The sequence below is a fragment of the Carlito syrichta genome, unplaced genomic scaffold (genome assembly GCF_000164805.1).
Source record: "Carlito syrichta isolate Samal-C Ts95f unplaced genomic scaffold, Tarsius_syrichta-2.0.1 Scaffold288337, whole genome shotgun sequence".
Taxonomy (NCBI): domain Eukaryota; kingdom Metazoa; phylum Chordata; class Mammalia; order Primates; family Tarsiidae; genus Carlito; species Carlito syrichta.
Genome location: NW_007232433.1, coordinates 77,096 through 93,782, shown reverse-complemented (window position 1 = coordinate 93,782; position 16,687 = coordinate 77,096). Strand labels below are relative to the sequence as shown.

The 16,687-nt window shown below is 36.7% G+C and overlaps 1 protein-coding gene across 1 annotated transcript in view; it reads left to right on the top strand.

Moving 5' to 3' along the window:
• Positions 1–16,687, top strand: part of LYST (lysosomal trafficking regulator) — a 204,510-nt gene that overhangs the window by 119,630 nt on the left and 68,193 nt on the right. Inside the window, exons 23-29 of the mRNA XM_008053632.2 lie at positions 2,278–2,905; positions 3,578–3,755; positions 6,405–6,574; positions 8,094–8,324; positions 8,935–9,101; positions 9,730–9,882; positions 14,751–14,942. Coding sequence (XP_008051823.1) covers positions 2,278–2,905; positions 3,578–3,755; positions 6,405–6,574; positions 8,094–8,324; positions 8,935–9,101; positions 9,730–9,882; positions 14,751–14,942 — 1,719 coding nt within the window. The remainder of the gene's footprint in view (positions 1–2,277; positions 2,906–3,577; positions 3,756–6,404; positions 6,575–8,093; positions 8,325–8,934; positions 9,102–9,729; positions 9,883–14,750; positions 14,943–16,687) is intronic.

Here is a 16,687-nt window from a genome sequence, read left to right as displayed (position 1 = left end):
GCCAAGTTGCCCAGGCGGGTCTCAAACCCGCGGGCTCAGGAAATCCACTCATCTTGGCCTCCCAAAGCACGGGATTACAGGCTGAACCACCGAGCCCGGCCTACAATCTATCTTTAAATCTGAAACAATTTTCAACACTGTACAATTGTGCCCCATTGTTTTCCAGGTCTTTTTAACAGAATCTTTTTGCACCTCTAGTCCTCCAATCAATCAGAGAAACAGAATCCTTTGGGGCGTTCTAACACTGAAAAAAGGCAAAGAGGACACGTTCAACCTCTCTAATCCATAACCTCCCATCTTTCTGGTTTATCACCATCCAAAGTTCTCTTGGCTTTACTTTCCCTATCCACCCTAAATCATTAGCCAGTAACACAAATAGTTTTCTTGACACTGTCTTTAGTTTCTTTGTCTCCTTGGCCTATGGTATTCTTGAAGTGGAAAACCCAAACTCAGCTTCAGTCTAACCATCCTCATACTGCTGAAAGGTGTAGCAGAACTTTTAATGCTGCCCTGTAATTTTTCTGATGTTCAGAATCAGTGCTCTCTTCTGTTTTCATAATAAGTATATTCAAATCATTGAGTCTACAGTACTTTTCTATCTTTCTAGTTTACTCTTAACAGACCTCATCTCTACTTCATAGAAAAAAAATTAGTTGATTTCCTAGCTGTGAAATGGCCACATACACCTTTTTTTCTACTGTCCTCTTCCATACTAGAACATTGCTCTTTTTTTCAGTCCAACCTAGTCTTGTCTCTACCCTAATATGAATTATTAAATCATGTAGGTAAGATAGAGATAGGGATAGATAGAACTAAGAGCCATGGGTATTAAACTCTAGTTTTGTCTTCCTCTTGAAATGTTTCAGTTATTTTCTAGTACATTTTATGGCCTTTTATTATAATATTTTAAGATTATGTTTTAATTAGTTTCATTTGGCATTTTATAGGAGATGTCTGTTTTTTAAATCATAGGCATCACTCTGAAACATATTCAAATATAATCATTCCCCTATTTTTCCAGAGTCTTTTGGCAGCTTTAGTCCTCTTGCCAAAAACCAGAAATAACTAGAAAAAAGTTCTGAGCTAGGGAATATTTTATTGCCACAAAGCATATCCTCTAAAGCAGTTCATTTAGTGCCTGTTTACTGTGGATCAGTGCTTCTCAAATTTCAACATGTAAAAAAAAAATCACCTGGAGCGCTTGTTAAAAAGCCGATTCCTGGACTTCTTCTTACATTCTGTTTCAGTAGATCCAGAGTGGAGCCTGAGACTGAATTTCTAGCAATCCTGCAAGTGGTGCTGGTGTCCATGCTGCTGACCACATACATACTTTGAGAAGCATGCACTTTCCCATGCACTTACAGAGAAATTAATTCTTATAGTCTCCTACATAAAATGTTAGGAGCAATAAATTGAAGAACTGTAGCGAGAGAAAATGATTGTTTCTCACCAACTGTAAGAACCGAAGACCTCATCTCTACAATAAATCAAAAAATCAGCTGGGCGTGGTAGCGCATGCCTGTAATTCCGGCTACTCGGAAGGCTGAGGCAGAAGGATCGCCGGAGCCCAGCAGGCGAGGCTGCGGTGGCCGGGAGCGGCCACTGCACTCCAGTCTGGGCAACCAAGTGAGACTCCAACTCAAAAAAAAAAAAAAAAAAGAACCAAAGCAGCAAGAAATGACTGTAGAAATGGAAGAAAGAGAGAACTGTCTTGGGCCGTTTAGTCTAGTAATAACAAAGTACTACCGTTTATTGAGCATCTGCTATATGTCAGGCACTATGCTAGGTGCATCACAAATACGATCTCATTTAATCCTTAAAGCAACCCTGCAAATGACTGAGCCCTCATTTTACATTTTGCAGGAGCTAACATTCAGCTGGTACAATTCTGTGATTTGCCCAAGGCCACCTAACTAACAGAACTGTCACTTAAATTCCGTTATATCTAGTTGCAAAGCCACTTTGGTGACTGCTAGCCTGAGATAAATTTTTACTTAATTCACTTAATTTCACTACAGTGGAACCATTAATCCTAATGACTCTGATTCATTCAGTCATTACTGTATTTTGTTAATGAGACAGGAAAAGACAGGAAAAGAAACGTGGTTAAAATCAAAAGTTTGGGCATTTAAGGATTTTAAATGTTAGTCACTAACAAAATTAACCTATATGGATTATCTAACAATGCTATTGCTATGGTTGTGACTTACAGTGCAGAAGAGATGTGGTCTCACTTAACAAATTTTTAAGTATTCTTCTTCTGTCTACTCTTACCAGGAAACGATTTCTCCAGTGTTGTCCCACAACGGATGACTGCCCACATCCTGCGTTCTAGAAGCCTACCAGCGTTCCCTACTTCTTCACCACTGCTGCAATCACGGAAACTGACTGGAAGCTTGGGTTGTAGTATTGACAAGTTACACAATATTGCAGATACTTGCATTACTACCCAACCAGAGAAGCAAAATTCTTTTGGGAGTTCTAACACACTGATAAAAAGCAAAGAGGATACATTCATCAGTAGCTGTGAGTCTGCAAAAACTGTTTGTGAAATTGAAACTCTCCTCTCAGCCCAAGCCTCTGTCGGTGATGTCGCAAAAGGAACGTTAGGATTTCTAGCAGTCAAAGTAGATCATAGAGAGTTGGGAGCAGAACCCAGATCAGATGATGACAGTCCTGGGGATGAGAACTGCCCACGCCGACCTGATTACCTAAAGGGACTGGCCTCATTCCAGCGAAGCCACAGCACTATTGCAAGCCTTGGACTAGCTTTTCCTTCACAGAATGGATCTGCAGCTGTTGGCCGTTGGCCAAGTCTTATTGATAGGAACATTGATGACTGGGAAAACTTTGCCTACTCTCTTGGTTATGAGCCAAACTACAACCGAAATGCAAGTACTCACAGGTACTCACATGTTTTGTGCACTCCCCTCCACCTGTACTTCACTGTTCTTTAAAGAATCTCTATACTTTTAGAAATGTCTTCATTATGCCACTTCTTATAATGCAGCATTTATATCAATAACAAATGGGAAAGTGCCTTTTCCCTTTTTTTAATACTAGATATTACTGATTTCTAATTTATCCAAAAGTTAAAGAAAGTTATTTGATTTATTTAATTCCTTACAGTTATTTAGAGAAAAATTCTTCAGTTCAGAGAAATAATAATATTTGTTATTATTTATAATAGCATCTTAAGTATCACTGTCCAGTGAAACTTTCTGCAGTGATGTGTATGCTTTGTCTGTACTGTCCAATACAGTCAGCACTAGCCACATATGCCCATTGAGCACTTGAAATGTGGCTAGTTTAAATAGTCACAGTGGCAGTGACTACTGTATCAGACATAAGAGATGTAGAATAGAAGTGTTTGATAGTAGACTATATGCCTAAAACCTATCGGTGATAAAAAGTAATGGTAAATGAATTAATCACAGTTAAATTAGGAAACATCGCTTAAATGTTGTGACTATTTGTTTTACATGGTAAAAATATTCTTTATCACAGTTCCTGAAGTAATCAGCATTTACTATCTCTCTGATACTGGATTAGTAAGACTTTTTTGGTTACTTTATAGTGTAACTGAAGACTGTTTGGTTCCTATTTGCTGTGGATTATATGAACTCTTAAGTGGAATTCTTCTCATCCTGCCTGATATTATGCTTGAAGATGTGATGGACAAGCTTATTCAAGCCGATACACTCCTGGTACTCATTAACCACCCATCACCTGCCATACAACAAGGTGTTATTAAAGTAAGGGCAAATACTGGTTATGTATTGTTTTAATTCTTAAAAATAAATACTACATGTGTAATTTTAAAATTTGTATACATATGTTAAAGTGGGCCTAAAACTTTATTTTATACTTAGGAATAATGATCTGATACCGTTTGTTACTCTTACTCATATTTTTGTATTGTCACCAAATTTTAAGTCCTTTTCTGTGTATTGGTTCATATCAATATGTTTTTACAATCTACCAGTAAATCCTCATATCTATACACTTAGTAAGTCTATTTTGTGAAAATTACAAGGAACACATGATTTATTGGAAAGTTTTTCGTCAGTGTAGTGTAAAATTTTAGACATTTACTTCAGTTTTCAGCTCAGAAGTCACTTTTTCAGAGTCCTCCCTGATTACCTTATCAAAAGTACTTCCTCTAACCCTACTCCTTACTTATTCTGTCATTGCATCCTGTTTATGTCTTGTAATTATCTGTTTTATTTATCTGTGTTCTTTTTAAAAGTCTGTCACAAATACAAGCTTCATGAGAGTAAGTGTTTTGTGTCTAGTAGACAGTTGGTACTGAGTATATTGTTGAATTAAAGAATGCTTGACATGAATGGTTTCCATTAGAAAACTACCAGTATTGAAATAATCTTTTGAAGATTCTTGTTTTCTTTAGTTTGTCTGGATGTAGGTATTGTTTAATCACTTCCAACCCAACCCAGTATTTATTGAGCTTCCATTTCATATGCAAAATACTGGACTACTTAAGATATACCATACTGTATATCTTAAGTCTCTACATTCAAGGAGTTTATAGTCTGAGGGGAGAAAGTGATAAACCCAGCTAAGTAAAATATAAGGAATTCAGTGATGAGTGCTACAGTGGCAGTATTAATAAAGAAGAAGTGAACATAGGGGAAACAGGGAAAGATTCATGCAAAAGGTATACTTTGTGCCATGCTGTAAACTTAGAACACTTTTAAAGTAGATGAGTAAACTGATGTATATTCGGGGAAGAGTGGTCTGACAGTGAGACAGTGATTAGAGGCGAGAGAGTGGTAGAAATCGTGTATATTAGCAGGCTAGCATAGTAAGTAGTCTGGGGAAAATCTGAGGTAGTGGGAAGTCAAATAGGTTTGAGACATGTTTGCAGGAATGGAAGAAAGGTACCTTCATAATTACAGGTGGAGAATCAGGCATAGAAAAGCCAAAAATGAGTTTAGCCTTGAAGTCTAGGAAGATGGTGTTGCCCTAGTCTAAGATAGGAATATGGAAGAAGTGGATTTGGAAGGAAAAGTAATTAATTTCATATTACATTTATTGCATTTAAGAAGCTAGCGAAGGGCGGAAATTCAAACTTGTGGAATAAATTCAGGATAACTGTTAAGAAGTCTAGAAGCAGAGATCTAGGTTATATATACAACAGAGGGTGCCAAAAAATGTATACACAATTTAAGCTAGGAAAAAACTGTATTAAAATTGTAATATATACCAATAACAGAAGATGAATACAAGTCACGTTTGACTTCTGCAGTTATATGAGGTACACATTGTTTGGTAGACTTCTGTGGCAAGCGTGTAAACTGTTCCAATAGCAGAAGAAGCAGGACTTGTTGCTGTGCGAGGCCTCCCAGATCTTCCCTTGTGCACAGCACACACAGTACTGTGCATCTCTAACTTAGCACGAATGTGTGCAATCGTTGGCGTGTTCGAGGTTCTGTTGCATACTCACGCGTCCGTTGTCATCGTGCTTCCAAGACATTCTCGAATTTCAAATACCACTTCAAAATAGTCTTGGGTTCCTCGAATGACAGCCATGACTCCGCCCACCATTTCTTTGACTGTCCTGCCTGTCATATGGTAATGCTAACATTCAGTTGATTAATGCCATCTTTTGAGCAAATGTCATACTACACTTTGCTACCATAATTCAGCTCAACTTTGAAGCGTAATGCATAGATAATATCTCTTAAAATGTGTATACATTTTTTGGCACCCCCGGTATATGTAGATTTGCAGAGAGAGCATTCTTTTCCTTCAGAATAAGGTACAAATATTCTACTTACACTCAGCTTAGGTTGCCAGTCTACTAAGTGTCCGTTGCCAGTCTAGTAAGTGTCCATGCTCAGCTGAAAAAAGCCAGTTTCAGCCGGGCTCGGTGGCTCAGCCTGTAATCCCACGCCTTTGGGAGGCTAAGGTGAATGGATTGCCTAAGCCCGCAGGTTCGAGACCCGCCTGGGCAGCGAGACCTCATCTCTACAATAAATAAATTAAAAAATCAGCCAGGCATGGTAGTGCGCACCTGTAATTCTGGCTTCTTGGAAGGCTGAGGTGGAAGGATCGCCGGAGCCCAGCAGGCGAGGCTGCGGTGGCCGGGAGCGGCCACTGCACTCCAGTCTGGGCGACCGAGTGAAACTCCAACTCAAAAAAAAAAAAAGCCAATTTCTCCATCACAGTATTAAGATCTCCAAGATAAACTCATTATTAGTATTCCACAGTAGTCAGAGACAAGTTCATTTTTGTTGTTGTGGAGATGGAATTTTTTTTAGCTTTTTATGTTTTTCTATACATATGAACTTAAACAATAACTTACAAATACAAGTGTGATATGCTGTGATTTGTATATATTAAATTTTAATGCATTATCTAAATTGTCTTCATTTTTTCTTTAGCTGTTAGATGCATATTTTATTAGAGCATCTAAGGAACAAAAAGATAAATTTCTGAAGAATCGTGGATTTTCTTTGCTAGCTAACCAGTTGTATCTTCACCGGGGAACTCAGGAATTGTTAGAATGCTTCATTGAAATGTTCTTTGGTCGACGTGTTGGCCTTGATGAGGAGTAAGTAGATTCTTTCCTCTATCACAATTGAGGATCTTTTCTCTTACGTGAAAAATTTAGTGAATTCACTCTTTACAAAATTATTGGGTCATTATTAGAAAAAAAATCTGCTAAAAGCAACTTTTCTAGGTGAATCAATTTATTATTTGCCCTGTGATATTCTTTCTAAGATAACTTCCTCCTTCATAGTTTATTTACTGGTTAGAAACTAGAAGCAAATGCTGCAACAAATAAAAGTGATTGTTAAGATTTGGCATATAGTATTAACATGAGGAGGTTAACTGCAAAGAAAGGTAGCTCATGTCAACTCAGTGACAGGTTGCATGAATGATTCATAGAAGACCTCCTCACTGTCCTTAGGGCTCCCAGGTTATCTGGGAGAAGAGTAAATCCCTCACCTGAATTTTCTGAATGTACTGATTACTGAAATTTGTTCCTGGTGTAATACTGATGGATTAGCAAGTAAGTATAAAAATAAAAGAATACTTTTCTCCCAAGCCAAAAGTTTGGCAGAAAAGTTAAACTATTATTTCTGTTTATGATAGAATAGAGAGAAATGTATGTCTTTTTATTGTGGTAGACAAATTCAGACCTTGAGGAATTTAATTATTCATGTGGTATTCAATAGTACCTTTCATTTACATACAGCTTTTGGCTGTCACCAAAGCAATTCTGCATTATATTTTTAGAGACAGAGTCTTACTCTGTCACCTAGGCTGGAGTGTAGTAGTGCCATCATAGCTTACTGCAGCTTTCACCTCCTGAGCTCAAGTGATCCTTCTGCCTCTGCCTTCCAAGTAGCTAGGACTATCACACCCAGCTAATTTATTATTTTTATTTCTTTGTAGAGATGGGGTCTCACTGAGTTGCCCAGGCTGGTTTCAAACTCCTGACCCCAAGTGATCCTCCCGCCTCAGCCTCCCAAAGTGCTGGGATTACAGGCATGAGACATCATACTGAACTTTACATTATCTTATTTGATTCTCACAAAAACCTTGAGAAGAAAAGAGGTCCTGAAACACTGTGCATACTTAATAGATAAGGAAAATGATGCACAAAACACTTAAATAACTTTGCCTCATCATCAGAGACAAATAGTATTGGGACTATGAACTAATGAACTCAAGGTTCATTCCTTTTTGCTAGACCTCTTTTTACTTGCTTAAATATTATTTAAAATAATAATTTTCCTGTGCACCTGTTATATAGCCCCCGAACACAGAGTTTCTTTGGACATAAGGAACTCAAAGGTGAATTTAAAAGTAAATTGTTTAAAACCATAAAATTGTATGCATACTTCATCTGAATGTGTATTTATCTTCAGATGGACTTCTAACAACAGCTTTATCTTATTATTAGAGGGTGTCTATAATGTAAAAAACAGGTTAAAAATCTTTATACCCCAAATTTAATTTTTATAACTTGAAAACTAAATTAAATGACCCATATGCAACCATATTTCCTTATCTTGTAACAAAATGCTTTTAATGTGCTCTTAACTGTGTATTATTTATTATAGATTTGATCTGGAAGATGTGAAAAACATGGGACTTTTCCAGAAGTGGTCTGTCATTCCTATTCTGGGACTAATAGAGACCTCTCTATATGACAACATACTCTTGCATAATGCTCTTTTACTTCTTCTCCAAATTTTAAATTCTTGCTCTAAGGTAGCAGATATGTTGCTGGATAATGGTCTGCTCTATGTGTTATGTAATACGGTAGCAGCCCTGAATGGATTAGAAAAGAAGTAAGTTTAAATTATTTTTTAAAAATTGTATCTGATAAATACTCTACAAAGGGAAAATGTTAGTAATAAATTAATGTGTCTGATTTTTCCATAATACTTTCAAACAAATTTTTCCACAATATTTATTAGGTTAATTTGGAAAGGACTTTTTTTTAATTCTTTTTAACAAAGTTTGGTTAAGAAGAGTGTGTTGATATGGCCTACTCTTAGGTATTTATAAGTTAAAGACAAGTAAATTAAATTTAACTGTCCCCAAATATATTTACCAGTCTTCCACCATAGGTTTATATAAACCTCCATTAAATCATCTGCATCAGGAATAGAAAATTGAGAACTAGAGAAATATAGTAACTCATTGACAATCACACAACTTGTAGATAGCAGAGAACTTGAGAATGACTGTCTTCTTCCTTCTATTTCTAGTGTACTATATGTATTACCTGCCGTAGAGTAAGCATACATAAATATTGAACAAGTGTTGCATGAATGAATGCAAATTGGTAGACTAAGAATTTAAACCATTTGAATCAGTTGTCTTTGCCTTAAATTATTTGTCCTTTTTCTCATATATATTCTGTTTCTGTTCTTTTTTTGTTATCATCATCTTTAGCATCCCTTTCAATGAATACAAATTGCTTGCTTGCGATATACAGCAACTTTTCATAGCAGTTACAATTCATGCTTGCAGTTCCTCAGGCTCACAGTATTTTAGGGTTATTGAAGACCTTATTGTACTGCTTGGATATCTTCAAAATAGCAAAAACAAGAGGACACAAAGTAAGATTTAATTTTTATGGATTTTGGGGGGAGTTGTAGAGTAGTCAGACATGTTATTTGAGCCTAGTCTCTTTCTCCTTAGAAACTTTTTGCTTAAGGTTTAACATTAATTTTGTGATAACATCTTATTAGTTTCCAAAAGAAGCCCAAGTCTCAAAAATAGAAAAAGTGATGCCTTGTTATAATTAGTAGCTACCAACACATAACTGAAAGAAACCACTGATTTTTCTTACCAACTAGAACTTAAAAGCTTATGTTGAATAGTAATTCCCTTTAGTTTTCTTTAATGGCAAATATTAAAGTGAATATGAAACAGAAAAATGTGAAAGTTACTATTTAAACTTTTATCCTATATACAAACAAGTTGCTCTTTGAAACAATGATATAAAATGAAATATATTTGTGACCTAATACTTTTCCTTTGAAAGTTTTATAATTACCATTTAGAAATTTGCTTTAAAATTACCTTTAAAGATAGTTTAACAATGTTTGCTGCTATCAAGAGCCCATACTGATCAAAGTTTATGTGTAACAAAGCATTATTGGAAGTTTAGATACAGAAAAATCAGCTCAATAAAAAATTAATAAGCACGTAGCTTGAAAACATTCTAGTATCTTATGTTTTTAGATATGGCTGTTGCACTACAGCTTAGAGTTCTCCAGGCAGCTATGGAATTTATAAGGACCACAGCAAATCATGACACTGAAAACCTTACAGATTCACCCCAGTCATCTTCTGCTCCCCATCATGCAATAGTTCAAAAGCGGAAAAGCATTGCTGGTGAGTATTGAGATAATATTTTAATAACTCTATATTGAAGATAGCTTGACTTTCCAACGTTCTTATGCCATTCACATTTTTAAAAATTTCTTAGTTTAAATAAAATTTGAGAAAATTTTGTTTCCAGAGGAAACTATTCTGCTGCTTTCTTTCTTTTTTGGTAGGGGGTGCTTAGGCGATCCTTCCACCTCAACCTTCCAAGTAGCTGGAACTACAGGCACATGCCACATTGCCCGGCTAATTTATGTGATTATTGTAGAGACAAGCTCTCACTAAATTGCCCAGGTGGGTCTCGAACCCGCGGGCTCAGGCAATCCTCTCACCTTGGCCTCCCAAAGTGCTGGGATTACAGGCTGAACCACAGCACCTGGCCTTGCTGCTTTCTTTTAATGCCATTCTCATTCATTTATTTCTTGACCACCTACCATGGAGCATTGTGCTAAATATTGGAGATGCACTGATGAAAAAAGCAGATATAGATTCTGCTCTTTCTGGGATTGTAAAGTAGCAGAGAAATGTAGAAAATAGGAATAGAGATTAAAACAGGGCAGCCTGATTTACATTAGGAGTTAGGGAGGTCTCTGAGGAAGTGAGATAGTCATAAAGGATAAGAAAAGAATTAGCAAGGTAGAGAGTCAGGGGAAGAGTGTTTCAGGCAGAATGATGTCCTCCCAGTTGAACCTATCTTTTGTCCCAGGTAGAATTCTATCCTTCACCAAGTATAGCTGCAATGGGCAGTTTCCTACATGCCAAGAGATGACTTTTGGACACTTTTCCTTTGCAGAATTCCTTATGTAGTCAGTAAATGCTTAGAATTCACCCTCTCTTGACATCAGAAAGTATACTTTTACTACTCCCGCTGTTTCTTTTTTGTTGATACTTCTTCTTATATCCATTTCTTCTCTCCTTCCATCCCTAGATCCCTGGATTAGTTAGTGATCAACTTGCACTGGGTTAATACAACAGCATTCTTGCCATTTTGTTTGGTCTATGATTTCTCTAACAGTCTGTCATCTCTCTCTTTGGATACTAGTGTTTTTGTGACCTCGAGCTTTAGAGTCCTGCAAAGCTCCAAGTTTCGTATTATTTGTTTTTAGTTTGGGTCATTTTACAACAGATAATGGATTTTTCTCTAGACTAGTCTCCTTTCTTTTTTCTGACTCCTGTAGTCTCTTTTTATACTTGAGCTTACATTTTTCACTGTAAGTAAATGCATTTCCTGTAAGCTGTATGAGGCTTATAGAATCCTACAAACTTTGAACCTAATAAAAGATGTTAAAAGTCATCCCATTCATCTTCTTCATCTTGCAAACCCACTACGTCATAGGCTTAGAACCTGCTGAAACACGCACCCCTGTGTGCTTCCCTTTATGCCCTGCACCACGTCTGTTCATTTCAGGTCTGTTGTGTCTTTTCAGACCCATCTCTCAAGTCTTCCTCAAGCATTCTTCCCTTATTTAAATTGTCTTTGTAAATCCACTTTGCAAGATACCACTTTATATGTGTTTAGCTGTTACGTTTTGTTTTGTTTTGTTTTGTTTTTTGAGTTGGAGTCTCACTCTGTTGCCCAGACTGGAGTGCAGTGGCCGCTCCTGGCCACCGCAGCCTCCATCTGTTGGGCTTTGGTGATCCTTCCGCCTCAGCCTTCCAAGTTGCTGGAACTACAGGTGTGTACTACCACACCCGGCTATTTTTGATTTATTGTGGAGATGAGGTCTCGCCAAGTTGCCCAGGCGGGTCTCGAACCTGCGGGCTCAGGCAGTCCACTCACCTCAGCCTCCCAAAGGCGCGGGATTACAGGCTGTAGTTCTTACTTTTTAATTGCTTTCAAGTTGGTTTTTTTACACATATATTGAGGAAAGACTGTGTTTTTGAATTTTTTCACCATTTGTTAAAAGTTATTGTTAAAACTATATTGACTTTGTATATTGTAGGTCCAAAAGATACAGAATACTGAGGCTCCTCCACTTCTGAACAGTGTGGTTTCAAAAATCCACTTAAGTCTATTTGTCAGCGATACTAAAGTGACCTCGAAGAATTTCTGTTTCTATCATTTACATCAATAAGATAATAAATTGTTCTTTCAAAGACTTAAAGCAAGCTGTTCTCATCACTGATAAATGTTTAAGTGGCGGAGGGGGTCCTAAATAGTTTAATTTAGCATTTGTGGAAAACTACTGAGATAAGTGACACTTCCAACCCCAGCACCACTACACTGCACCTTCTGCAGGAGTTGGAAGCACAGCCAGCAGTTGCAGCTTCCATCACCACCACACACCTCACTTGGATTTAACCAGACCTTAATCCCCAGGATACTCATGGCTTGGGACTAAAGTTCTCCAGCAATACTTTTATTATGGTTAGGTTTTAAGTTCTCATACTCGTAGAGGAGTTAGATACTATTTTGTTGTCAGATTAATCTTCTTAAAACCTACCTCAGTTATGCTGTTCTGCTTAACAGCTCTGAGTTGCCTACTACTCAGTGAACAAAGCTCTGCTTCCTTGGCCTCCGTACCTTTCTCTGATATAGATATATGTAAGGGGGGAGATGTAACTTTGGCTAAATGGTATCATACTCTCTACCTACTGCTTTTGAACTGACTTCTATCTCTAATCAATATGTTATAGACATTTTAATAAGCATAAATATTTTTTATTTTCATGAATGCATTATTTATTGTGTTGATATGCCATGATCTTCTTCTTTAACTTTTATCAATAAACAAAAACTTTTTTACTTGTTTTCAATATACACTTTTAAATGTATTTTTTCACTTGTCAATATGTAAAACTTTGCACATCACCTTCAATGCGTAGAGGTAGAAGTAAGCATCAGGATGTATTAAGAGTGCTACAGGCTGGGCTCGGTGGCTCAGCCTGCAATCCCAGCTCTTTGAGAGGCTGAGGCGAGAAGATTGCCTGAGCCCGCGGGTCCAAGACCAGCCCGGGCAACCTGGCGAGACCTCGTCTCTACTTTAAATTTTAAAAAATTAGCCGGGCATGGTAACACACACCTGTAGTTCTGGCTACTTGGAAGGCTAAGGCGGAAGGATTGCTGGTTGACACCTGGGTGGCCATGAGTGTGCCACTGCACTCCAGTCTGGGCAACAGAGTGAGACTCCAACACAAAAAAGAGTGCCATATATGCACTTAAATTGTCGTATATATAGTTTTATTAATATAGTTCACATATAAATTCATTTATATGAATTTCCATTATATTTCATCCAGTAATAACAGTAATAACCATTAAACATTTTTTATTCTTTGTGATAATGAGATAGGCATTGTGTTTTAATTCCACTATTTTATTTAATGCACAAAACATCTATTTTTACCCATTTATTCCTCTATCAAATATTGATCACCAGTCATGTACCAGTTAGTATTTTGCCATCCTCATGGAACTTGTGCTGGAGGAAATGGTCAATAAGCATATAAACAAATATATTTAGTATAGTTTCAGATAGCAATAAATATCTACCTGTGAGATAAACTGTATTTTCCTTTCTAATCCACATCTTCCAAATGAGGAAACTGTGGTTTAAAAAAGAAATATGCGTATGTCCAAGCCAGCTCTGTGTGGCTTCACAGCATGAGTGCTGAAATACTCTCCAACTTTTTCAAGTATATAGTGCTGAAGAAGACTTAACATTTCCTTTATTCAGTATATTACCACTCCTCTGAGTTATGATTATCAGCTGCTTATACCCCAAGAGAGATGTCAGAGGTATAGACATTAGGAAGAATCTGCTTAAACTAAGAATATTATTTGACAATCTTATTCTTGAGTATGTCCAGGATATTTTTTTCTTATTTGCTTCTTTTTTGCTTTCTTTTTTTCTTATTTGCTTCTCAAAGATGACTGTCCACTAACATATATTAACTGATTAATAAGACAGATTACTTTAAGTACTGAACAACCTAAAATACTTTAAAAATATTTAAGTATCTTGTATGATAAGCCATTAGAACCTGTTATAATTTAGTCATAAGTAATTTTCGTAGAGATTATTTATGGAAATTGATATATGTTTTCATAATTTAAAACAAAGGCTCAATTCCAATGAAGGGTTCCATTATTCCTCACCTACCAAGACGTCACTTTGGTTCCTATGGTCAACTTCCGATGCCCTTCTCCTTCAGTCCATTAAATCAAGACTCATCCCCCGAGTTTTCTCCCGGATGCACTACCTGTGTTGTACCTCCTGGAGCAGGTGCAGTAATGGTGCAGGAATGCCACTCCTACCTGTTCAATCTGAGGAAACATTTCTCAGGAAATGCTATTGTAGTACTGAATTCCAACTGATACATGTGCCCCAAATCATTTTAATCACAAGTCACTGAAATTATACTCACCTTTCTGATCTCTGTACTTTCATTGACTCTTTTCTATTTTGTCGCTATATGTAATTTTCTAAACTACTTTATAAAATTTAACAACAATAATTTCCAGTAATAGTACTGTCCTTACTAAAATACGATGTGCTTTAAAACTGTTGATTTGGGGATACAATGAAGTGAAACAGTATTTGAAAATATTTTACCAATACATTCTGAACTACTTATACCTATCTAATTTTTTTTTTTTACAAGACTCAAACTTTGCCAAATGATATCCATTCTATTGAGCTATGTCACTAGCTTCAACATTGCTATTTGGGATTTCAAAACCGGAAGTACTGTTACACTTCTTCAAAGCAGGAGAAACATCACTTTCTCTTAATCACTTTATTTCCTTTGTATAAATTAACTGTGTAGTAAATAAAGTTCCTTTCCTGGTCCGATAATCAAAAAGTTGCAGCAAAAATAGTTTCCTTGATCCTTGTTAACTCTGGCGTTTGACATTTTAATTTATATACTTGAAGGTCCTCGGAAATTTCCCCTTGCTCACACCGAATCTCTTTTGATGAAAATGCGCTCAGTGGCAAATGATGAACTTCATGTGATGATGCAACGCAGGATGAGCCAGGAGAACCCGAGCCAGGCAACTGAAGCAGAGCTTGCCCAGAGACTGCAGAGGCTCACCATTTTAGCAGTCAATAGGATTATTTACCAAGGTAGGACTGTAGGGTTAATTTTTTCTTCCTCAGATATTAAATTAACAGGAAAATAATTTAAGAGGGAACTGGTTAGTTTTCAAATTTTTAAGCAGCATTCTTTTCAGTTCTTAACATCCACATTATTAAAGGAGTTTCTTATTTGGAACTAATAGTCTTTAATAAAGTCTGCTTTTTAATGTGTTAGCTGCTAGCCTAGATTGACCATTGATTTTAAAATTATATGGTGCCGACTCTATAATCTTTTGAGATCATTGTAGATTCACATGCATTTAAATATTTCTGAGAGATCCTGGATATCCTTTACCCAGTTTCCCCCAATGAATCTCGCAAAATTGTAGTACAGTTGCACCACCAGGTTAGTAGCATTAATGCAGTCAAGAAAGAGTATTTCCATCACCACAGAGATCCCTCACGTTGCCCTTTTGTAGCCATCCCCCTTTCCTCCTGCCTCCACCCTGCTCCTCCTGAACCCCTGGTAATCCCTCATCTGTCCTTCATTTCCATATTTTTGTCTTGTCAAGAACGTTATGTAAATGGATCACACGGTATGTAGCCTTTTAGGATTGACTTTTTTCACTTACTCAGCATAATTCTCTGAAAAGTCATTTTGGTTGTTGCGTGTGTCAATAACTTGTTCATTTTATTTTTTATTGAGTAGTGTTCCATAGTGTGGATGTGCCATAGTTTGTTTAACCACTCGCCTACTGAAGAGCATTTGGGTTGTTTCCAGTTTTGGGCTATTGCAGATAAAACTTCCATGACCATTTATGTACAGGTTTTTGTGTAAACATAAGTCTTCATTTTTCTGGAATAAATGCCCAAGAGTACAGTTACTGGGTTATGTGGTAATTGTGTCATTTTTAAAGAAACTGCCAGGTTTTTCCAGAATTGCTTTACAATTTTACATTCCCACCAGCAATGTATGAGTGACCCAAGTCTCTTCACCTCCTCAACCACTGTTTGGAGTTATCACTCTTTTTTATTTTCGTCATTCTGCCAGATGTGTAGTGACAGCTCATTGTGGTTTTAATTTGCATTTCTATATTGGCTAATGAACATGCATGTATATACCTGGGGGGGGTTTCCACAAAAATGTATACACATTTTAAGAGATGTTATCTATGTATTACTTTTAGTTCACTGTAATCAGAAATGTCTGGACACTGATGGTAACCACTTTGAGCACCTCTTGTAATTGCACCTCTTGTAATTGCAGAAGTCAAACATGACTTGTATTCATCTTTTGATATCAGTGTATATTGAGTATTACAATGTTAATACAGTTGTTTCCTTTCTTAAAATGTGTATACTTTTTTTGGCACCCTCTTAAAATGAAATGTAATACTTAGATCAACCACTAAAAAAGCTATTCAAAGAAATACACTTCAAAGCACTATATATAGATACTGTTCTCACTACAACTGTGGTATCTATGTAAGATAATGAATATGTTAACCAACTTGATTGTGGTGATCATTTGACAGTGTTTACATATGTCAAAACACCTTAAATATAATTTCTGTTTGTCAATTATACCCCAATAAACCTGAAAAAAAAATTAAATATTATAGATAAATCAAAATAGAATTCTGAGAATGTTCAGGTAGCCCCAGGAAGTCAGGAAAAAGAATACAGCCTGGGCAACCTGGCGAGACCTCATCTCTACAATAAATCAAAATGAACTGGGCGTGGTAGCGCGCGCCTATAGTTCCAGCTACTTGGAAGGCTGAGGCGGAAGGATC